Source organism: Melozone crissalis, unplaced genomic scaffold (genome assembly GCF_028551555.1).
Source record: "Melozone crissalis strain CALT ecotype California unplaced genomic scaffold, PUWL_Pcris_2 ptg000013l_1, whole genome shotgun sequence".
Taxonomy (NCBI): Eukaryota; Metazoa; Chordata; class Aves; order Passeriformes; family Passerellidae; genus Melozone; species Melozone crissalis.
This window is the reverse complement of record NW_026535791.1, coordinates 15,825,952-15,850,229: the sequence shown is the minus strand read 5'-3', so window position 1 is coordinate 15,850,229 and position 24,278 is coordinate 15,825,952. Positions and strand designations below refer to the sequence as shown.

The 24,278-nt window shown below is 40.6% G+C and overlaps 1 protein-coding gene across 2 annotated transcripts in view; it reads left to right on the top strand.

Annotated features, from left to right (window-relative positions):
* Positions 1 to 24,278, top strand: part of DGKH (diacylglycerol kinase eta) — a 152,471-nt gene that overhangs the window by 3,297 nt on the left and 124,896 nt on the right. For both annotated transcript variants that reach the window (XM_054272131.1, XM_054272130.1), the window contains exon 2: positions 3,132 to 3,317. In XM_054272131.1, coding sequence (XP_054128106.1) covers positions 3,132 to 3,317 — 186 coding nt within the window. The remainder of the gene's footprint in view (positions 1 to 3,131; positions 3,318 to 24,278) is intronic.

Sequence of the window (24,278 nt, the reverse complement as noted above, 5' to 3'; positions counted from 1 at the left end):
AGCTGTTTTTTGTTGTTTGAGTATCTTTCTTTAAATGCCAACCTTTATGCTTTTTACTCCCTTACTTAGGAAATTTAAGGTTATTGCTAAGAAGTGTGAAACTGTTTAGTGAAAGACAGAGCACATGCAAATAGTGTATGCATTTTTAATAGCTGCATAGAGTCCCACATTGTTCAAGAGCCCAACTTGCAGAAGTCCAGTGGTACCATTTGTGCCAGAGTATTTGTAGCTGTGGTCACTGGGCTGAAAGGTGCTATCCAATATTTCACATATTGAGTCTGACATGGACCACCTGGGAGAAAGCCAGCTGTGACATGAAGGGATAGAAGTCAAGTTGCAAATCCTTTTTGAGGTGAACTTCATTGCCACCTTAGGCAGCTTTATCTGGGTAAAGGCTGGAACTGGACTATGATTATCTATTAATACCTTCGAAAAGAAGAACAAGTGGAAATAGCGATATCTTTAAAACTGTCTTTGTGCCTCGGCAACGTATATATTTGTAGAAAAAAAATTCTATGCTAACATGAGTAACTTTTGTATTTTCAACAATGCTTAACACTTGGTTTCTCATTTTGGAGAACTCTGTACGCATTAAACAACTGGAGACGTTAGAGTCTGTAACTTCACAGAGTCCACTATGTGCTTCACAGAAACCATGTTCTCATATTCTTGTTGAAGCGTTCTCGTGGGAGATTTCCTATCATTTGCAGACTTAGGTTATTGCTACTAAAATCTTCCCATTAAGGAACCTGAGAGAACATTCCTAGTACTTTTCGTTTCTTTCATAGCACTCTGAAGTTTACCAAGACATGATGAAAGAGACTTGCTTAGAAGTGAAAGGCTAATGCTTTCTTTCCTGGTAACCACACTTCTGTGTTTGGATAGTCAGGAGTGAGGAAGAGCACACTGAGGTAGCCCAGGTGAAGATGCATGGTGCCCTCTGCATGGTGCAGCTACTAGTGCTCATAGTTAAGCTCTGAAAATGAACAGAAGTTGAAGACTTGTATTTATTCTTACAGTAACTACTATTGTTCAGCCAGCACTATGTAATTCAGTTGAATTAAATGTAGCCAGCCTTGCTTGTGTTCTGTCAGCACCAAGTGTGTCTCAAATCACAGTTACTATTATGTGCAACATGTTAGGAAAATATATCTTGTTGTCCCCTTGCAATATTCAAGTGACATTTACCTTCAAAAGAATTAAGGAACTGCAGTGAGACATGTTCTGGCATAATCTGCTATTCCTGAAATTCAGATAGTGAGGAGGAAGAAAGGAGAGTGGAAAGACACAGTGTCCATAAACATTGCTTTTACTATCTTTCTTCCTAGCTGTGCCCTAAACTTACCTACTAAGAGCAATGCATACTTGCACCTGGTCAAGTTTGATCCCACGTTTTGAAAAAATTGAGAACTCCTTCTCAGGTGAAGAGTGAGATAAGACAGAATTAGTTCTTATTTTCACAGTCATTTTGAGATGAGGTATCAATGATAGGATTTAGGCCTTATGAATATTTTGAAAGAATGTGTAGGTAAATTGATCAAAATGCCTTTAAAATAGAACTTCTGAATCCTTAAAATAGATATTTTGAATTTTTAAATGTTACTCTTGTTATTTTTTAAAAGATAACCTCCACAATTGGTCCTGTGTGGAGATGGATAGTAGAATTGTATTTGAAGTACCTGCTGCAGTAACACAGAACTAAGCCACAAGAACTCCAAGGCTTCATGAAAATATTGCTTTCCCCTACACTATTAGAAATAAAAAAGCCAATAAAAGAAATGGGCTGGACTATAAAAACTCTGAAATATTTGAAATTCAGACTGTGGCAAGGTGTCTGCAGTGTAGAATAGGTTGTACAGTTGTTTACTTTTCCTCATTAAATGCTTTGTATTTAGGTACTGCGGCATTATATTAGCATGTTAAGAGATGTTAGTTCCCTTTCTGGAAATATAAATAGAGTTGTGGGAATATAGAAGCTACAAGCATTGATTGCTTTCTTATGCTTAATCCGGCCCATGCAGCTAGGATTTGTGTGTTTTATTTAGTATTGCTGTGATTTAAACACTTATTTTGAACACTGACTACATACAAGCCACAATAATTTCAAAGTCCCACAATTCAGAACATGTGGTGACATTTCGAGATTGTGCGAGATGCCAGATCTGAGATGAAAAAGGAAAACTGACCCTTTCTTTCCCCAGAAGTAAGGGCTGCTCTTTCACAAAGACAAAAATGAACAGAATAACAAGAAAATTAAGCTATTATGAGAAAATCACTGGAAAGCAATAGATGCATTTATTAAAACTGTCCAAGGCTTTGGCGCTGATGGATAGTTACCACGGGGTTGACTGGCTGGAGGAATAGCGTACAGGTAAGGAGCCCATCGCATCAGATGCCGTCCGTCCAAGTCCCGAAGAGACATCCTGCGCTCCCAGGGGAGAGCGGCACAGCCCTCGGCCGGGACGGGGCAAGGGCTTGGCACGGCACCCGCCCGCTTTCGCCCTGCTTGCGCTGGGAACTCGGCATCGCCGCCCTCCGAGTGTCCCCGGGCGGCACAGCGCGCACGGGGGTGCCCGGCGGGGCGGGCGGTGCTCGCTCCGGTGCCGGGCCCACCTCCCGGCCAGCCGGGACAGTCCAGGACACCCGGGCAGGTGCGGGGGCGCCAGGCGCCCTTCCCGCTCCCCGTCGCTTGTTTCTCCGGCCGGACTGGCCCTGGCGCTCACCTGCGGGCGGGCACCCTCCTGCCGGGGGCGGCCCGCCCGGCACCGGCGCCCCCTGCAGCCGGCGGCCGCCCCGGGCCGCTCCCGGTCGGCAGGGGCGCAGGAGGCCGGGCTCGTCCGCCCAGCTCCGCCCGCCGGCGGGTGGCCGTGCCCCGGTCGCTAGGAGCGAGCGGGGGCGGGCGGCGAGGCTCGCGGCCGCTGCCTGTGGGAGGGGGCGGCGGAAGATGGCGGCCGGGCGGGCGGCCCCGCTCCGCTCCGCCAGAGCCGCGGCCGCCACCGCCCCCGTCCCGCCCCCCCGCACCGCCTCTTTCCCCACCCTCCCGCGCCGCCTCCTCCTCCTCCTCCTCCCCGGGGAGGGGAGCGGCAGCGGCTGCCCTGGCTGAGCCGGGCTCGTGTGCTTTCTCTCGGTAGGAGTCCGGGAAGATGGCCGGGGCCGAGTCGGGGATGAGCGGCGTCGGGATCCCGCTGCAGCCCCAGCCCCAAGCCCCGGCGGCGGCGGCGGCGCCGGCGGACGAGTCGTCGGACAGCGAAGGGGAGCACGAGGGCCCCCAGAAACTCATCCGGAAAGTGTCCACCTCGGGCCAGATCCGCAGCAAGGTAAGGCGGGCAGCAGCCGGCCAGCCCCGCCGCCTTCACGGCCGGTTCCTCCATCCCCATCCCCAAGCGGGGCTAACCCGGAGCTGGGGACGGCCGCTGCATCCCGCCCGCATCCCCGGGAGCGGCGGCGGGGGGCTGGGGGGGGAGGTTTGTGAGACAACCGTGCCTCTTCCTTCCTTTCCTCTCCCCTCCTCCCCGTCCAGCTGTTGCGTCCACATCTGTCCCCGGCTGGCAGGAAGAGCCCCCCGGGGCTGCGGCGCTCCGCTTGGCCGGAGGGGAAGCTGCCTGCCCCGGCAGCCGCCCTGCCCTGCCGGGCGTCCTGGGTGTGGGGGAAGCGGCGGGCTGCCTCCCTCCCTCCCTCCCTCCTTCCCTCCGGCTCCTCTTCCTCGGCGGCGGGCACCGCTGCCGCGGGGATCCCGCCCTGCCACCCTGCGGCGCGGGTGGGCTGGCTCAGCGAGCCCTTCCTCGCCACTTTCCATACCCGCCGCCCGCCCGTTTTAGCTCTCCGCCGGTCCCGGGGACCGCTGCCGTGCGCCCCGCCAGAGCGGCAGGCACCGAGCCCGCGGTGGCACGTCGGGCTCCTCTTCGGGAGTGCCGCCAAGGAGGGAAAGGCGGCTTCCACTTTGAAAGGGCACCTCGCGGAAAGAGGAGTAAACTTCTATACATCCTCGCTCGTGGCACTGGATGCGTAAAGCAGCTGTCAAAATTTTAGGTTAATGCAGTTGTTTTGGCTGTCTCGGGCTGCCGAAGTTGTCCCGGTGGAATTAACTTTTTTCATGGATGGTGTGTTTGTTTAGTTTTTCCCCCCCTTGTAAAATCAACAAGCAGGCATTTGAAAGCATAAACATAATGAAACAGACTTGCTGTGTAGAACTTTCTACAAAGTGTGGTCCACAGTAAGTGATGGGGTCTGCACAAACCCACCTTGGGGAGAGCTTATTCATGCAGTGACAAGAAGATCAGGGCTTTTCTTGGAAGAGTCTATTTTGAGGGGCAAAGTGACTCCATGCAGGCCTGAACTGATCACACTTAGGGTTTGATTTCTACACAATAGGTCATGTGGTGTTGTTTCCTGTACAGAGCACCCATTAAAGTTAGTAGTTAGTGAAGTCCTGTCTGGTTGGTGCTTTCTTCCCTTGGGCTTTTGCTCCATGCACTACGTGCAAAAGGCAGCCACCTTTAAACCGTGATTGTTAAACAGTAATGTTACTCTGTTATGTGAGGTGGAAAGCATTTTTTTCCTGGAATCTTCTAAACAAGATGTGTCATTCCATTTTGTTGCTAAATGTTAATTTTGCATTTACAGATGTTAGGCCTGGCTGAAAGGTTACTATAGTAAATAATATACAACTGTTGCATTGTGTTGGAAACGCAGTTCTACACAAGCTTTCAGCTTTAACACCCTTTTGTGTCTTCAGGACGTTTTAAAAGAGCACGATGCCTTTATTAGCTGTAGTGGTATTAAGTGCATTTGAGCGTTTGCTCTCAAAGAGGTTGATACTTGCATAAGGAAAACGTGCTTATTATGAATGTTATCGATACAGGTTGGTGAGATTGAGGTCCCAGCCAATTCTTGCCAACTGTTACAGATGGGTGGGATATTCTGTGTCTGAAGGTTGTGAATGAATGCTGAGCTGGGATCGCCTGAAGATCTAAGACAGCTCTGCAAGTCTTGCTTTGCTTATCTTAGCTTGAGTCCCAGTTCTATTTCTGTGAATCAGATATATATAGGAAAAACTGACTGCTGACATAATTGGAGTTAAAATGTTGCTTTACTGGTTGCAACTTACAATAATATGCAACTCCACATATAAACATCTTCCTTTCAATTTAATTAAAAGTGATATATCATTGTTAAAGATGAGACCCATGTTAAATAATTCAGTAGCACTTTATTTTATAACTCACAATGCATTATTTAAAAGTAGCTATATTTAGACAGACAACTCCCATTTAGTTTAAGGGTGTTGTATGTTTGCTGTTGTAGTAGTTGGTGATCAGTGGTTACATGAAACCACTAGAGCAAGGAACATCAGGGAGCTGCTCTTTTACCCAGCTAGTCCCTTTCATTCAAATTAGATTTGTTAAGCTTCACTTACTTGGTGGATGTGTTTGTAAGCTAAGGTTTTAATTAAATGGATTGGGTTTGTCTTACATCTAAGAATAGACTTTTGAAAGAACCCAAAGCATGTATATTACATTTATCATTGATGCTTGTGGGCCATTTAGGACTGTGCTATTTTTCTCCAGAGGTTGCTTATTTACTTACTTGAAGCATTTCAGCGACATGGTATCAATTCCTTAGCTCAGAACTATACCCAAAAGTCTCCGCTGGTAATTGTTTTTGTTTTACTTAAGGAAGATGTTATTTTTAGATGTTTTGGTACAGTTGATCATTTGTGAAAGCTACCATATGGTGATACTTTGCAGACAGAATCACTCAGGAGTGGATTTTTTTTAATGTGTGTTTAACAAGATTTAGGAAATATACGTACAAGAACAAACCCCTTTCACTAGCACAAACAGAAGCCTAAAAACTTCTAACATCTGTAGTTCTCAAAGGCAGTTTTTACTCTTTGCTCTTTTCTTCCTAAATAAAACCAATTAATTATTTAACTGAGGGCAGGGGGTGAATAAGAGAGTGAGAAGATTAAAAGCAAGAGTAATGTATTGGCAGATGTAATTACACCAAAGTTTATTGCTTGTTTGTGATATGCTAATGATTGATTCACAGTTCTATTTAGAAGACTGTTGTCCAGTTTTGCCATAGCTTACCCTCACTGGATAGCAACTTCCTTGGCAAGCTGTTAGCTTGATTTCAGTGGAACTACTTTTACAGTCAGTTGCTAAGAAAAACAAATTGGTTTTGTAACTTCTGTTACAGGTGCAATTTTTGTTTATGCATATATATCTCTTAAAGTTTTACAATACTTTAAAGCATATCTGTGTCAAAATGTGGCCATTATTAATTACCCCAAACAGAAAACTTGAAGATCAACATGTGTTTGTGTCTGCCAACTTGAGGAGGAGGGAACAAGTAGTGGTGTAAAGGACTAAAGGACTATTCTTTAGGCCAACACGTTGTTTGTCACTGATTGCTAAAGCCCCATACTTGGCTGTAGAGTTACACTGTAGCAGTAGGTACCTTTAGGGAAATCAGGACCAAAACTGATTAGGACTTCTGTGAGATTAAAGCCAGTGTCTTTTAATGTCATCCTGGAAGCTTTTGCATCTGTGGAGTTTGTATGTGTTCCATGGAGGAAACACTAGTCAATAAATAGGTGACAAGTACCTTGAGAAGTTTGAGCACTTTTGAGCCAAAATCCCTAATGGAAACAGCTTTTGGTTTTGTAATGTCTATTTATCCTTCTCCCCCATTTTGAATGACCTGAATATTTAGCTCATAAAACATGTCTTGGTAAAAAAAACCAACAAAACCAATGAACATTTTAAGAATATACATTTTGGATTTTTGATAACTTTGGAAAAGTGTAGTCAGACAGTTTGGAAGTAGTATATATGATGATGCTGGGTTACAAGCAGGGTTACATTGGAGATTGAAGTAATGGAAAGTTCTCCATGTGTGTGTTAAATTTGGCTTCTTCATTTTTAAGATGTTGGTTAAGACAGGCAGAGTCAGTGCCTTCCTTAAACAGATGACTTCAGTTCTTGGGGCTACAGCCTGAAAACTGCCTGTCATCAGCTGGCTTCTAGTTGCTTTAAAGCTAATTGCTGTAGTGCAAAGCACATTCCTTAAAAAGATGGCCTTTCTTCTGTTCTTTATAGCAGAAATGTGTCGAGAAGGGGAAGTTCAAATTAGAGCTCACACTTTTTCTCTTTGAATTCTCCTCACCTTGAGGATCAGCAGAAGATTAATAAATGAAAAGATCCCTGGATACTTGGAAGTATAGTTGTTAGATGAGAACAGTTACAGCTACCACTCTTGTCTTGAGTACTCTATAAAAAACTGCATATGAGGAGTAGCACTTTTATCACTGACCTAGCTTTCTATTTTAATGGCTCCACATCCAGTTAATGCAAAACCTCTGTTGGATATGTGGTTTGCTCTCAAATCTGCATTAAGTTTCTGGCCTGTGTTTATTTTTGCATGAAGCAGACATTCTGGAGCAGAAAGTACAATTCAGGAAATGCAAGAAAATGTGGTGTATTGAGTAAGATAAATACACTTGTAAGGTATGTGGGATAAAGCTTTCTTCCTCTCCTTCACCCCCAGTGGTTTTTGTTAGTAATGAAATTGCTGTAACATGGCAGATACTGTGAAGCAAGACTGTGTTATAATTAGTGGAGATAGTACAGTGTTGTTTAGTTAAATGGCAAGAGTTGTTACTTGAATTTTCTTATCTGAGTTATTAACATATATTTTTTTTGAGATCTTAAATCATTATGGAGTAATAAAAGTAAATTAATTAAATTCCCCAACGTGGTTTTATTTGCCTTCACACCATCCATTTAGGAACTGAGCCTTCAAAAAGTTTCTAACCTTTTCCATATGGTGACATTTGACAGTGCCAAGTCCCAGCAGTCACTTCCTGTTTGTTTCTGGTATACATTTATCTCAGTTTACCCTAGCTTGTTAATTCACCTAAATATAAAGTGCTGTGAGTGATACCAGTGTTCAAATGCACAAGCATCATTCTTTGCAATGTGATCTGTTTTTCCTTGTTGTAATGGTTCCCAATTTACTCAACTAAGTAGTGGTTCATTCCTTTCTGGTTAAGGAAACACGATTTTTTTAATGCACCAGAAATTCTCAGGAAAATGCCATGGTAGCAAAGTTTACCCCAGTGGAGATCCTTTATATACATTAGGATTGTGTGACTCTGCACAGCTTCAAAATGCACTGTAGTTTGTAATGTACTCTGCAACTGCAGTGATATGAATAGTGTCACTAGCGAGGAAGTGCACAGCTATCGTCCTCAAGTTCTTGGCACCTGGTAGTGTTCACAGAACAGACTGAAGGGTGCTACAGGATATCTGTCTTCAGTATTCGTATTTTCCATTATTTTCATTCTGCTATTAAATTTATGTACTGTATATCCATCTTTAGTAAAATATCTCAGCAATTTTTTTTTCCCACAACAGTTGTAAAATCTGGCAAATTTGTTTCTCTCACCAGATCCTGGGGACTTAAACCTATTTTAAAGTGAACTATTCATTAATGTATATTCCTGATATGTGCAACACACATATGTATGCACAGGGCAATATATTTAAGTTTTGATATGGATATATATAAATACATTTTTCTGTTCTAGAGTATGCCTGGACAAAGCAAACCAGTTTCTATCATTAAATGGTGTGCAATATTTGTTGCTTCTCATAATTGCTGTGTGTCTACATAAGCTTTCAAAATAGAGTCCATTAAAGGAAATTTTCAGGCAAAGACGATAGTTTGGGGAAGTTAAAAATGACTGAACATACTATGTAGAAGTAGGCAGGGTTAGAATGGAAAGAGTTACACTATTTAAGGCACAGTGGTCATTACCACTCCAAATTCTGACATATGTTTGTATAAAACTGAAATGAAATCTGCTAAGGCATTTTAGTGATGCATGCATTGGCAAAGCTTAAATTGCTAGCCAAGTACAAGAAAGGAGGAGCTTGTAACATTTTACAGTAGGTATTTGCAAGCAGGTCTTCAAAGAATGTTGCTTTTGTGGGGTTTTTTGGTGTTTGTTTCTGTGGTGTGGTTTTATTTGGTGGTTTTTTTTTTTTCTGGAATCTTTAAAGTATTAATGTTATTTTGTACTGTGAGATAACATGAATTACCCTTTTTTTCCTCCCACCCGCTGGGTGAGCTGTGAAGGTGGAAAAAAGATAATCACACTTTTATCTTTAATACAAGATTTTGATTATTTTCTGCTTTGTTCTAAGGAGCTGAAGAATGCTTTTCTGTGAAAAAGATTGGGTGAAACACTTTGAGTTTATTTTGTACTTTAAGGAGAATTCCTGTTTTTTAAGAAGCAGAAAAAGAGACTTATTCAAGAATAAATAATAACTGGGAATCCCTTTCAGAGATGCCTTATCTTGTGGACTTCATGTGCAGAGTCCTGGAGACACAGAACAGCCATGCCAGAGCTCAAGAAAGGACTATTCTATAGCTGGGTCTTTATCCATGTAAGGCTATATAGATCATTTGCAAACATCTTGAATTGTTTCCAGCAGCTACGTCAGAATGCAGGATGCAACACTGTTGTATGACTGCTCTATGACTACTGGATGACTAGCTGGACTAGCCAAATTACTTTGGATATCTAAAGCAGAATACCTAGAATTACAGTGGTTTTGTATTTGAAGTAGTGATGAAAAGAGAAGTCTGTTTGGCTATCACAAAGCCTTTCTCTGGAGGGAACTGTTGAAATTCTCTTGACTAGCTGAAGACAATAAAAGGCAGCTTAGACCAGTGTTCTTGCTCTGGAACACTCCAAAAGGCTATATATATATTTCTTTTAAAACAGTGTTCTTCTAATTTTCTTTGAACTCTGACCAGCCATGCTTCTGGTAAGGGATCTATATATATATTTTGTAGAACTCAAAATCTTAGCAAAGCAAGAAGGTAATGTGTGGATTCATTGATGCTTAGAATATGGAGTTTTGGGTATAAAAGAATGCTCTGTAGTCATGCTGTTTTGGCTGTTTTCCTCTGACAGGGATAATTAAGACATAGTTTGATGTCTTGTGAGAGCACTTCAGTAGCTTACTTGCAAGGGAACCACAAGACCAGTATTTTGTTCTGGTTGGCCATTACATTTTTGAGATTTTTTTATTATTTGTAAAGTAGGGGGAAATGATGTCAACAATTGCTTGAAGTTGTTGACAGCATGGCTAGTTTTGTTTGGTGTTTTTGTTTGGTCTGATACTTTGGTATCTGAAATTTGCCTTTATTAAGAGAGAGAACTCTTTCTTTCACCTTTGCATTTGCTACCTTTTTACATTGCTGTTCTATCATTTCCCCTCTGGCCTTGAAAAAATCAGTTGCATTTTCCAAAATCTTCTTTTAAAAACCTAAGAACAGGGTACTAAATACATGCAGTGACCATAGCTGTATACTACTAAATTCAAGACATGATTCTTAATTTGCTAGCAATGGCACAAAAAAAAAAAAGAAAAAATAGTCTGGCTTGGGCACATCCATGAATTATATTCTTTATATCATACTGAAAAGAAGCTTCATTCTTTCTTAATGTAAACACTGCATTTATCACTGCAAACAAGTTTAAGGCTGACTCAAAATAAATATTGCATTGATATGCTAAAAATAAGACCACCACATTAGATGCTAATTAAAATGAATTAAGAGATTTATTCTAGTACAGCATTTGTGCACATACTGAAACACTTCAGTCACCCTGTACAGTTCTATGTGACTAATTACTTCTTAAAGTTAATCTGGTGCTTAAGTGCTTGTCAGATGTGGGTCATAAAAATTTTGTATACAAAGTCAGATCACAGTTGACTTTAAAAACTTTTACCATGTAGGAATTATCATGATATATTGCACAATTAAGAAGAAAGTAAAAAAATATTTTTCTAACTAAGTTTTTTGTTTGAGTAGTATCCCTGTTTAGGAATATTTCACCACTTAGATACTGAAAGCACATTAACAAAACCTGAGCTTGTACTCTTGGGAGTGTTAGCATTATTGTAATGAATTCGGCAAGCTTTTACATTTGATGAGAATTTATTTGTTTATTAGATGGGCAGCATGAGATTTATGATGATCTGGACAATTCATTTCCTTGCCTTTAAGCGCTTGGGGTTTGCAAATTGTGTGAGATTGCACTACTTTATTGTCACTTAGCAACCTGAATAGGGTTTTGAAAGTGAGTAGTAGCTTGTGGGTGGCAAGTCTCCCTATATATTTCCCGGGTGGGAAGCAACAGGAGCCCCTCTGTGGGCAGCAGGAGGATGTGTGTCCTGCTCTTGCCAGGGTCTTTCTAGATGGGCTCGCCAAGGAGAGCCGGCTGTGCCCTCAGTGTCATTTTGCACTTCTGGCATAGTTCCTTGCTGGGAAGATCTGCTGAGGTTTTTCATGCCTGCAGAGATTTAAGTGGTTCTAAAGGACTGTCATGCTGCTCTGGTCAGTTATGTCCTGTTGTGTGGTTGCTTAAATTTAGTAACTGAGCTTGAATGACTTCAGTTTGACTGCTGGTAGTCCTTACTGCTGCTGTGATCCTCTGGAGTGAGAGGAAGGTCAGTGGTGTCTCTGCTTGTAAGAAGGGTGGCGTGCTCTGGTTCAGCTGAGGATGTTGGAGAGGACCAGCATGGCTATCCAGCAGGCCCAGCTGCCCATCAGGCAGAGACTTCTTTCCTCTCTGTGCATGCTCTCTGTTGACCATGAGGACGGGCACTTCTGTGTTTGTTTTAACGCTCCCATAGAGACATCTTGCTTTGTGTTCTCTCCCTCCTTTCTTGCCTGCTGCTGTCATGGTTTCTTCAGGAATTTGAACAGAGAAGGGGTGACATCCCTTTTCCTTTTAGTCTATGTCTCTGCAAGATTTCTCCCAGTAGTTCCCGTAAGGGGAGCAACTGCCAAAGACCATGGAGTTTGTTGGGTGTGGAGTCTTGGAGAGGGTGCAGATATGAGTTTGCTTCTTTTAATAGTTTCACCCTTCACTGCCTCCTCCTTCAATGGCACTGATCAATCCTGGGAGCAGATGGTTCACTGTGGAGCTATTGACTTGAAAATTAATGCACCCTTTTTGCTGATTTTTCAGCTATTGTCATTTTTTGCCTGAAGCGTCAGGGAGCTTCACATGAGTTACTCTCTAGACAAACATTGATTGGCCTCAGTCTCAGAGATCTATTAAAGGGAATAAAAGAGAGCACAAAGGGTAAAAGGGGGCTTGTGAGTCAAGAATCTGAAAGAATATAGTGGTGTTATTGGTGTAAACAGTACTTTTTTATTATTGTATATAATGATGCATTTATAATATGTGGATTCTGCCTGGGATGAATGCAGAGGGGATACAGATGTGTAATGGGGAGCTAGTGTGATTTACTTGGGTGTGAGATGAAGAACCAATGTTTCTGATTAAATCTGAACTTTCAAGGAAGTAAAAAATATTTTCCCCATTTGCACAGCTTCTCATTGCAGACAAAACCAGGAATACCATTCAGAACCATCTATCTGATATTAAACTTGATTTTCTTTCCCCTGAGTGAAGTTGTTCAAGCAAGCCTTCATATAACCTAGAAGTTTGCATTATGAGGGTTTTACAGGGGGAAACCAGAATTTAGGAAAACCTCTTTGTGTGGTTCAGTGGACTCTTGGATTTTTTTGTAGGTTTGTTTGTTTTTTAAAATTTGGTTATAAAACGATGTTGGTCTAATAAACATGATTCTGTGGTGCTTCTGGAAGCAAAGAAAGAACTTTTACCTGTACAGAGTCCACTGATTAGCATTTTGTAGAGAGAACATTGACCAAAATGTGCCTCAAAACTTTGTGCAGTTAAGATAAAATTTATACCTGAGATGGTTTGCTGCTTAGGCTGGTGGTCTCCAACCCTCCCCGATCCACTGGCAAATAATCTTTCAGAAATTTAAAAGCAGGTTGCACAAGTTAGGGTCTGTGTATGTATCCTGTCTACTAGATGACAAGTTTTTCCCTTGCCCGGCTTGGTAATTCTATAAAAGGCATTAAAAAAAATCCTTCAGGCTTCAGAGGGTTGTCAGCTTTCTATCTGTGCTGCTCATGCTGCATTGCAAGACTCTGTTCTGCTTCTTCTGCAGCATTTGAAAGGAACTGAAGATACTACTAAAGTACAGAACTTGTGATGAGCTCCTGTCAAAAGCAAGCTATTAAATGTGCTGGCAATGTCAAGCTATATGTTTAAAGACCTGTCTTTAAAAATGCTTTTGTATATTATCTCATGTTACCTGCTCTTGCCAGGTAAATGCAACTGTCGTGAATAGCTTTTTTGTAAAAAAAAAACAAAACATAATTTTTATTCTAGCTTCCTTAAGCTTTGCATTTTTCCACAGTTGTGATCATGTGTGTGCTTCAGATGATCTTACTTCTTGCATAGGGAACTGTATTTAGAGCCCAGTAGTTCTGTGTTTGTGTGCATGCAAACCAATTCTTTATATTTTTTTTGCTTACACTGTTTAAAAAAATTTCTTTTTTTTTACCATATTTGAAATATTTGGTTGGTGTGTGCACTAACACTAATTAAGGAGGCGATAAAAAGAGTTAACATCATGGGTTCTACTCCTTCATCAACCAGGGATCTGCTGCCAACAGGTTTACAAAGGGCTCATATTTCAAATTACCCTTTGAAATTTTGATAAATCTGTGTCCCTGAGAGGTTGTCTCACAGTGAGGTGTTGGAAATGACAGGGAAATCTTGTATTTTTCTATTTGAGTAAAAAGAAATAAACACAAATCATAGCCAGGGCAAGAGGCATATGAGCTTCTGCTGAATTTTCTTAAAAAGGATTATACCTTTTCTTTGAAATATATCCCAAGGTTATTTGTAGCTGATCTACAGTTTAAATTACTTTGTGTAGTGTGAGAGGTTATAGAGAGGGACTTCTTATAGCAAAAAAAGTTTACGAATGTTACAGGATCACAAAGGTAATCTGGGTTGGAGGACATTTTGAGAGGTCATCTGTCCCACCCCCATGCTCAGAGCACGGAGGTGTTCAAGGCGACATTTGGTTGCCCAGAGCTGTGTCTCTCTGAATGTCTTACAGATCGATATTCTGTGGTTCCTGATTTATTGCAAATTAGGTATTCTCTCTTCCTTTTACACAATTGATGAGGATAACCTGTGTCTGCTGGGGAAGATTTGTCAGTATTTAAAGGCCTGATTAAATACCTTCAGGAGCAAAAAAACCCCAAAACCCAACAAACACCCCCCTCCCGCCAAAAAAACCCACCACTAAAACAAATTTAAGAAAGGTCTTCTAAAAGGAAAGTGCCTATCTTTTTCCCTCCTATACCTCATAACATGTGGCAGGAGTGAGATGATGTGGCTGCTCTCTATTTATAGATTCAGTAATGTGCCAGTGTACACTTATTACACCTAATTAAGAGCATTCTAAATTACTTGTTGTTTGCATTACAGATACAGCTATATGATTGCAGATCAATGGTGTGGAATTATGTCATGCCTTATCAAGGTCTAAAGTCTTTCTCCTCTCTCGACATTAAACCTCCCGGTCCTGATTGCTTTTTTTGAAATGTCTCCCTACTATGGCTGTGATTTATTTGCTGTGAGACTGTTTGTATGCTGATTTAGTTAATATTTGAAAGCTAGATTTTGAAGAGGGACTCAGGGCTTGGGAAAGCTGCGATGTGCTGTAAAAGGAAATTGTAAGAATTTAAATAATTGCCCCCTTTTATTTTTTTTATTGTTTCTGGTTTAATTCTGTATCACATTTGATGACCGTGGATTTGACAAAGGTACAGTTGAGGGTGCCTGGATAGTGCTAGGTAATTTTCACCATTCTTCCAGCATCACTGGGTCTGGCCATGGAGGTTGATATTCACCTCTTAGAGGTGGTGACAAATGACTCAGAAGTCATGAGTATGGCACAGAAAAAGACCCAAATAAATGCAGCAACAAAATGCGTGGCACTAGGACTTGATAAAATGTAGACTTTTGACTTCTTGGTCATTCATGTTCTGGTTATACTTTAATGCTTTCCCTCTGGTAAGTTTTTTATCATGGAAATGGTTATCAAGCTTTTCAAGCCGTGCAGTTTAGTTGATAGACTATGTCTTTTGCTTGACCCCAAGCTTCATCTTTCATTTTATTTGACCTTCACTGCATAAACTTTGTCGGTTGTTGCTAACACCACTCATCAGTTTTACCACAGCATATGATGATGGAGAAATAGTGATTTCAGCTCTTCTCCCCAAGGAGTTAAGCAATACTAAACCTCTGATTCTTGGTGTGTGCAGAATTTTGTCATGTATGGAAAAAAAGCACTTCTGTGTTTTTGTTTCATTGGAGAAATATGTAGTGTAATTTAAACAAAAATAAATTTATAGTAATATGACAAAAAATATGCAGTATCCACAGGGACAAAAAGGTAGCTGGTAGCACTGAATCTTCCTTGAAAAATTTGATCAATGATTAGGGCCTAAGAATTTATGCAATGTTGTATTAGAAACACATCTAAAAGAGCTTTTGTACTTTAAGTAGTACACAGTGTATAAAATTATTATTCATCGTGATAGTTGCAAATAAGGAAAAATGTTCTGACACCTAAGGTTTAATGGTGGCTTTTGTTTTAATTTCTAATTGCCTTATTCGTTGATGGAAAGATTGAAAGAAAGATTGACAATGACTAGCAGTATCTTATAATAGACTTAGTTTTTCTGTTCTTTAGAACCTCCTAAATTTCATTGAATCTGCACTTAATTTTTACTGTAGGGAATGGAGCTTTCAGGGGGAATTTCTATACATGCTATCTGAAAATTGCTTATTCTCAGTTTTAACAGAGATACTATGATGTTCTTAATTGATAAAAATAAAATTGTCCTTTTATATATCGGCAATAAAATGAATTCTAAACTGAAACAAGAATGTGGTCTTGCATGTTTTATTGCTCAGGGATAATATATAGTGAAAGCTCAATTGAGAGTATTCAGGAAAAAACACTGCTCATCATTGCAGTCTCTTGGCAACCTGTGCTGGGTTCATTGCATATAGGCAAGCAGCTGCCTGAGCATTGGTGGGAGGTTATCTTTGTTATTTTCACAAGTTGCGTAGAGGAGAGTTTGATTTGATATGTCAGCATCCTGGGTTTGAACAATGGGGATAGATCTGCTTAACGTTCCTAAAAGCTTCAATGTAAAAGAGTGCAGGATGCGAAGGGCACTCTGCACATTTCATCAGTGCAGGTGAAATGGAATTTAATGTGTGGAACAGCTTCATTTTGAAGGTAGATCAAAGCAGAGGCAGAGGATTGTTTGCAAAGAAGAAAGTAATTTAAGAACACATTTTTTGGGGCAATGTCTTGGAGTCCTGGAAGTACACATCCCTATGAATGCTTAACTTAACTGTCTGTCTCAGTGACCTCTAAGTCTTTTGGGCCTCGACATGGGCATAATGTTGCCAATGAACAGGACTGCTCTTACAGCTTCTAAGGGTGTCTTCATGTGTCATCACAGCCAACAGAAGCTTAGGTAAAGGCTTAGTGAAAGAGAGGGTGTTCAATGCGTCAGCAAGGAGGGATGTAGTACTTAAATCACTCGTATGTAAGCCCCTGCTTCAGACAGGCAACCAGACACACAGAAATAAAAAGTATCTTTGGAGTAGAAATAAGGGGTGAGAGGTGTGATTTTAGTGCTTTGTGCAGAGTTCTTAGTATGCACCTAACCTGCGCTCATAGTAAACAGATCACACTGCAAAATTTTATGGCAAATAGCAGCAGGATTTACGTGCCTATAGATTTTTCTGGCCACTGCACATGTGTACCCAGAAATACCATGGGGCAACTTGCTCAGGAAAATGACCTATGGGAGTTCCATGTCCAGCTCCATATCAGGTATTGCCTGTTGTAATGGCTTTGGGACAGCTCTTCTCCAGGAAGAGAGGTGTTTACAGGAAAGGCTTTATTCTGTAGGTGGATCTTAAAGGGACATTATTGCCTTGAGGGCAGTGTTTGTTCTCTGAAATTTTTCATTCTTTTTCTGCAATCTGTAGCTTCTGAGACACTCCTTGTTTGTTTTCCTTGTTTTCTTCAGGTAGGGCTCTTCCATTAATTTAGTGTATATCTAATTACTACTGTTGGAGGCCAAATAGAAAAACATGACTGCTTATCTTAAAAATCCAGCTACCCCTTTCCATCTTTCAGGAGTGAAATGATGATGTCTTAAGCTTTTTATGTTTTTGAGGATAAGAACATGTTTTGATTTTAAAACATTTATTACCCTAATCATTTGCTACATAAACAGGGAAGGTGTAGTAGTCTCGTGGGACCTGCCATGAGTGGGCTGTTTGAAGTTGTTTTCTGTTCTTGTGGCTTTTCTTTTCTGAAACAACTGGATAGCTTCAAAGGGCCTGTGTTGCAGTGAACACCAGGGTAGGGTGCTGGGCCGCAGTGATGACTGTCAGATATGGCAGAACACTGATCAACAGCTACTTTCTTGGCTGGGATGAATGTCATGACCTCTGGTGAAAGTAGCAGTGTAAGAATCTGTGCTTGGGCAGGATCTGTGCTCTGCCTGCTCATCAAAAGGAGGCACTCTTCCAACTTTGGTGAAACAACCAGCCTTTTTGGGGTGTAAGTGGACGCTCTCACCTTTCTTTTTACAGCTTGTACTTCACAACTACTTTTCCAGTAAAACTGTGCGTCTACATGTGGTGGTGGGGATGATGATGATGATTTTTATTGCATCATGCTTTACCACTTCAGCTGATAATGCCTAGTAGGTGTCTCTGGGGAGAGCAGTGCCACAGTGAGGTGCCCTTGGTAGCCCTAAATGAACTGCTTGCCTTCTGGATCCAGCGCAGCCCTCTTGGGCTTTGTTCCTAACAGGGCTAATTAGTTGGGGTATTACGTCATGCTAAAGCAGTTATCTTGCTTCCAGTTCCAATGTGCTTCATTTAGTAATAGCTCACATATCTCTTCAAAATACAGCATTGTATTGTTTAGGCCAGTCCCAAAATACTTAGGAGGAGAGATTTATAACAGGGTGGTCAGTTCTGCTTCCTTATTTCTTTGGTCTTTGCACAGTGCTGAATTAGCTCCTCATTTTGAGGGGACTTCTTCTACACTGCTTGCAGGCCTGTTTTCTACTCCTCCTCTTTTTTTTTTTGCTTGTCTTTGTTTGTGTCACAATCAAACTCGCCTTTCTTCATCCTAACCAGCCCTTGGTGTTTTGCTCCCTCACTCAAAGTAATGATTGCTGGAAGAGTACCCTGCCTTCTCTTCTCTCTGTGCTTATTTAGGAGTGTGTTAACTGAAAGATTACATGAGGAGGGATTTGTGTACCTCCACTTTACCAGGAGAGGAGAATCCAAAGCTTAACGTGTTCTGTGTAGGAACAGTATTTGCCTTTTACTGCCTGCATGGTACAATGAAATACCACTAAGCATTGTGCAGCAACACTCCAGAAGCATCCTTCCTTCATTCAGGATCTGAGATCACTGGAAATGGAAAATAGCAGAGGGGTTGGACCTAGATAATCCGTAAGGTCTCTTCCAACCCAAGCTGTTCTAGGACTCTACAATTCTCCTGAATTCAGAACTCCTGTTTTAGGACTCTTCATGTTCTTGCAACCTGTGTCCCCATAAAGATTTAGTGTAAAGCTCAAGCAGAAGTAGATTCAAAGTCCCCTAGTCCAAGTAGAAATGTTGACACTTTGAGGTGGTCTAATCAGGATAAGAACTTCCTTGGTACAGAGTTTTCCAATGTGTGTTTGTTGCCTTTTTTTATTTGTTTATTTTGTTTTTAATTGTCCCTTGACCTAAGAAATACAGTTATTGTCGCTAACAACACTGTTATAACACACAGTGACAAAATCCAGATAACCCGAAATTGGGCTGACACTTGATCCTTTACTCACACTATTGTTCCATAATATTTTTCCTCCATGACATCATGAACTATGAAAGTGCCAACATTTTTTTAACTGCTTAGCCTTTTTTTCCTTCATGCTATAACCTTTATGTTTAAAAATAAACTTTTTCTCCTTTTTTCTTTAATTAAAAAAAAAATTAGTTTACATTTCAAGAGGAGTCTGGTGGCCATGTGAGAATGCTTAACATCTGTGGTGCTTTACCACCAAATATTCCAAGCAGTTGTCACATACATTTATCTGCAGGGGTACAATGACATTTTTCTCAGCAGCTGTATCCATGACAACAACTGGGAAGGTCCATGTCTCCCCTTTAGTTTTCAGAAGAAAGTGAATTCTTACCTTCCTAATGAAAGGTCCAGAAGCAAAAGATGTGCTATTTTAATTGTGGCATATTCTCTTCAGTCATTCAATAATGACCACTCCCAGGTGTTTTAGTATCAAAAGTACAGAGAGAAGAACAAGTGTCTGTTTCATGACCTGCTATAACCAAGGAAGAATTGTGGAAGTATTTGAAAAATGAGGGTACTCAGGAAGTTTATTTTATTTTCAGTATGGAAGTCTGCACAAGGTATGTAACTTAAACACTTATGATCAGAGATATGTGGAAGAGTGGATAATTTCAAAAGGCGTTTTTGTACCACAACAGAACCACTCTCCCTGTGTGCCTAACAATCAAAGTTGCTCCTAAATAGTGCACTGTCTGTCTGCCAATGTCATCTTTAAATCCAGTGAACAGTATGTCAAGTAGTACAGAAGCAGTAGTTGGGTCAGCTGTTCAAGATCTCTCAGCATCCAGCACATCCAAAGTGACTTATTTGCATGCCTTAATGGGACTTGTTGGTGCTGAATGCTCTTGAAAATTTGAGTGTTTAAAGCAGTTTGTTATCATGAATGGAGCAGAAGATGGAGAATAAAACAAGTAACTTTATTTTGCCTTTAACAGAAATTTGAGTTCAAGGACAAGGCTAATATTCACATCCTGCTAATATATGGGCTGCCCGAAAGCAGTAATTTCTTGAGAGATGAGATTTTGATTGCTATGAAAATGAAGGTATGAGACTTATTGCTTTGGGAGACTTAACATCCATTTTGACACCTCTTCATGGTGTCAAAGAGCAGCATACTTCTCACAAGTTCTCACAAGTAATTTCTGGACCTCCTAGAAGAGCCAACTTATATCAGATTTTCAGATCACTTATTGCTTTAGGAAACAAGAAACACTATGACAGATGGTAGAAGTATTTAAATTGATTTATTCATAGTTACCTGTACAAATACTGCCTATTTTTTTCCTCAGATGAATGAGAATGTGGGAAACAGGAGAGGAGACAGTTTGCTTACCGTTTTCTGTGTCTTGTTTCCTGGTGAGGAGTGCGGAGGGGAAGGGCAATTGGTACCTTTAGTTTTTGTTAAATTGCAGGAGAACAAGGAGGCCGCAGAAATGATGGAAGGAGATAGAAGGGCTTCTGAAGAACATGTTCAGTCGAGGAAAGCCCTAAGCATTGCCAAACTACAAAGAGATTTACCCTTACCTCTTTTTAGGTGACTAGGGAGAGGTTTGCATACAAAGCTTTTAAATGTTTCACTTGGTAGTTCTGAATTTTCACTATTTAAAGTTTTTTTATACATTATAATGAAGTATTATTTCCAGGGTTCAGAGTTGTTTTGTGGCTTTTGCTATGCTCACCTGGAGGAAAAGGAGGTGGAGGCTTGCTGGCTAATGGTTCTGTTATGCTACCAAACATTAGTTCGTGACTGTTTAGGCTAAGATCAAAAGCTTTTCCATTCCCAGGCAAGAAGAAGGAGAGGCAGCTATGACAAACTTAGGAATACCAAAGGACAACCTGGATCCTCCTCTTGAGAGAAATCATTCCCCAAAAGAGAGAACAGCATGTCTGGAGAGTCTGTTACAAAGTCATCACATGGAAAATCTGTCTGTTTACCCATCAGGGCGTACACAACCCTGGCTTATCTGATGATTTGTGAGAGAAGTTGGAGGCAAGATAGAAGCCCTTGGGAAGGGGAGAGAGAGCCAGATTTATATGAGTTTTGGAGTGGAATAAAGAGAGGTCTTTTCTACATCATTATGAAGCTTCTGAATTGTTCCATGACAGGAAGATCAAAAGACTTCTTGCTGGAAAGGATGTTGGGATGATGTCTGTTTTGTTTTGAGCTCCCAGACTACCAGCAAAAGACCGCTGTAGATCTGTCCCAGTGATTCAGTCCCCAAACCTTTAATCTTTCCTTGTGAACAGCTTCTTGTGAATTTTAGTGACTGAAGTAAATGGAAGTTCTTAATCTTGGCGAATTCATGGGTATGATAGAGAGTATGACCCTCTTATCCTTGCAGAAAATGAAGAAAACCAATTAATTGGAAAGACAATTAAAAAGAGATCACTTCTGTTGCATGAGCATAGTTGCTTTAAGAGAACTTTGATTTTGATTTTTGCAAACAAAAGTGGCAGGGTAAGAACTGGCTGCCCTTTTTGAAATCTCAGTTTCTTGAGGGACTTGTGGAATGTCCTTAGTCCTGGTTTTGTGTCCACAGACACCTTCTATTGGCAGTGTTTAACCAGGAAAGTGTCCATGAGTTTTCAATAAGATGACTCTGGAGAATGACCTTTGGATGCAGCACGTTGGCTGGGCATCTGCCAGGCATTTAAGGTTCCTCTCTGTTTCTCAGCTATGAGTGGCATGGTTGGAGAGGTCAGCTTCCCTTTTCTGGGGGAACTGATGGGCAGCACCTGTCACAGTGAGTCAGCAGGGCTGGACTGGTATTGGCTGTCGCATTCCCGCACCTGTCAGGAGCGGGTGCCAGCCAACCTTTGACAGTGTCAGAGGAAGTAATGATTCAAGAACAGTGGCACACTCTGCACTCGGTATTTTACTGCTGTGTCCTGAGTTAGTGCCCTAGGAATCTCCTCCCATCCCTGTTATTGGGAATGCTGTGCTTGCTTCTGTTCCACAGCTTGGTTTTCTTTTAGCTTCTACATTTGTTACATCATTTCATTGCGAATGATGTTTGGTTTATGCTGAATGCATACCTGATGGAACTACTCATTTGAGTTCTTGGTCTCTGTGCCAATAAACAATATACCTTGGCAGCACCCAGCATTTTTATCCAGTGAACATGTCAATGGCTTCGGGGACTGGATGGCAGTAAAAACTCATGGATGACCTTGAAATAGGTGTGTTTTTAATAATCGCTCCACTTCATTGGGATTTTTTTTTCACTTTGTAGCTTTTTGTCCAACAAATTTATCAAAACCAGAACCATAAGTTTTCTGAGAAAAAGCTGTATGGAGCCATAATTCAGCAGTTCAATGGACTTCTTAGTTTCAAACCTTAATATTACTTCAGTGAATCAATTTATCAAGAGAACAGGCTATTTCACTAGAAAGATCTGAAAGAGGGATAATTAACTCTATAGCTGGTTCTGTCTGTCTGTCTTTTGTCCAATGGAGTCTGGAAGCAACTTAATAGAATATAACGTATTTAAAATTTCATTATCTAAAATTGCTTTCCTTAATTCCATTCACTTTACATGTTGTAACACTGAATTAGTATATATTCTGTTCAGAGCTGCTAATGAACTACATTCTCTTTACCTGGTTACTCCTAGGCTTCTCTAATAAAGTAATGAACTAATAACCTTCAGAGTTGAGGTACAGCAGATGTATCTGGAAAGGTGTCTGGTAATAATGGTGATACTAAACAAAACAGATCGTCATCTGTTTTGTTACAGATAACAAACAGTGTAACAGTGGAAAAGAGTCTAAATTATGTATTTTTGGGGGGGTTTTCTTTGATACAAAGGAGTCTATTTTTTGATATATATAATTTTCCAGCTAAACCTTCTGCCGCTTAGGTTCACATTGTCCACATATCATGTCCATGCAACATTTATTAAGAAGGTTTTTTTTTAATAATTGCTTCATAAATGCAAATATTAATACATTTATCATTATCTTTTATAATGCTTTGCCTTCAAGAAATTGCTTTATGATGCAAATAGATAATATCTGTCATCTGAAATGCTTTTAACCATCTGTCTGAATATAAAACCATAGTGCTTTTTGAGGTGAAAATGGATTGTCAGGAAAGCTATATGAAAGATTAATTAAAAAGCTATTTTGCTAAACCAAATAGTTTTACATAAAAGTTGTGCGGTACGTACAGCTAACATAAAGTAATACAGGCAAATGCAGCTTTTGTGTTGCGAATGGGATTATCTCTTCTTTAATCTCTAGAAGGAGTAGTTAAGATGGGATTCATGTCTCTTCATTTCACTGATACCAGGTTAGTCTTCTAACTTGTTCCCCACACTCCCTCTATATCTAGTGGAAAAAAAAGGTGCTTCTCCAAAGCAATTACTCTCATTTGCAGCCCCCATATTTTGGGCTTCCCTTTTATCATCATCACTTCCTATTACCTGGCCAGATTTTACTTTTTTTAGTCAGCAATGGGTCTTGCTAACATGGAGCCTGATGGATGTTGGGGATTTCTGTAGGATATTGCTCCTTCCCTCATCCCTCTTCACAGTAACTTAGTTTGGGTGCATAGTAGCCATTCATTCTCTTCTGCTGTAATGTACATATCTACTCCAAGTAGTTGGAGATATCTATTCCACTTCCAAAAAGGTGACGGGTTTGGTGCTCAGTAGGAAGGGAGTTACCAAATCCTACCTAGCATTTAGGTCACCTCCTAGAACACTGTATTAATTACCTTAGAAGAGCTGGTTAAATAAGAACCTAAGCAAGGTAGTTGTGTATTTGGATAGCAAGAGCAATTCAATCACAAATAACTTTCTGAATGCTCACAGTCAGGTTTTCACTCTCTGTTCAAGGCAAATCTCACAGATCTGATCTTTCTCATGCCCTTTCCCGCTACATGAAAATGACTTCTAATAGGGTAGTTCTACCAGTTTAAGACTGATGTGTAGAAGTACAGTGTCAAGTGTTTTGTGATTTATTTTGTTAATATCTTCATGGAAGGTATGAATCAAAATAACATGGGAAACTGAATTGCATTTTCATTTACTAAGTACATCAATGAATTGAATTTACACAAGAGTTAGGAGCTCAGAGGACTTCTGCAGAGGCAAGCACTGTATATTAGGCTTTAAAATTGTTATTTGCAAAACAGGGAAAATATATCTTGTAAGAAACACCTGGGCAATTTTACTTTCCTTGTCTATAAGTAAATAGGTAATATGTGTAGAAGAAGCACATTTAATGAGAACAAAGGCAAGTGCTATTCCTTGATGCTGGAATATAAATAATTGCTTTTTCTTTATTAGAAGGTTGCTTTAATCAACTCCTGGTTTAGACAAGAAAAGATATTTTTTTTTCTTAATACAAGCACTAGTTAAAGATGTTAACAGAAGCTCTTAGGATGTGTAG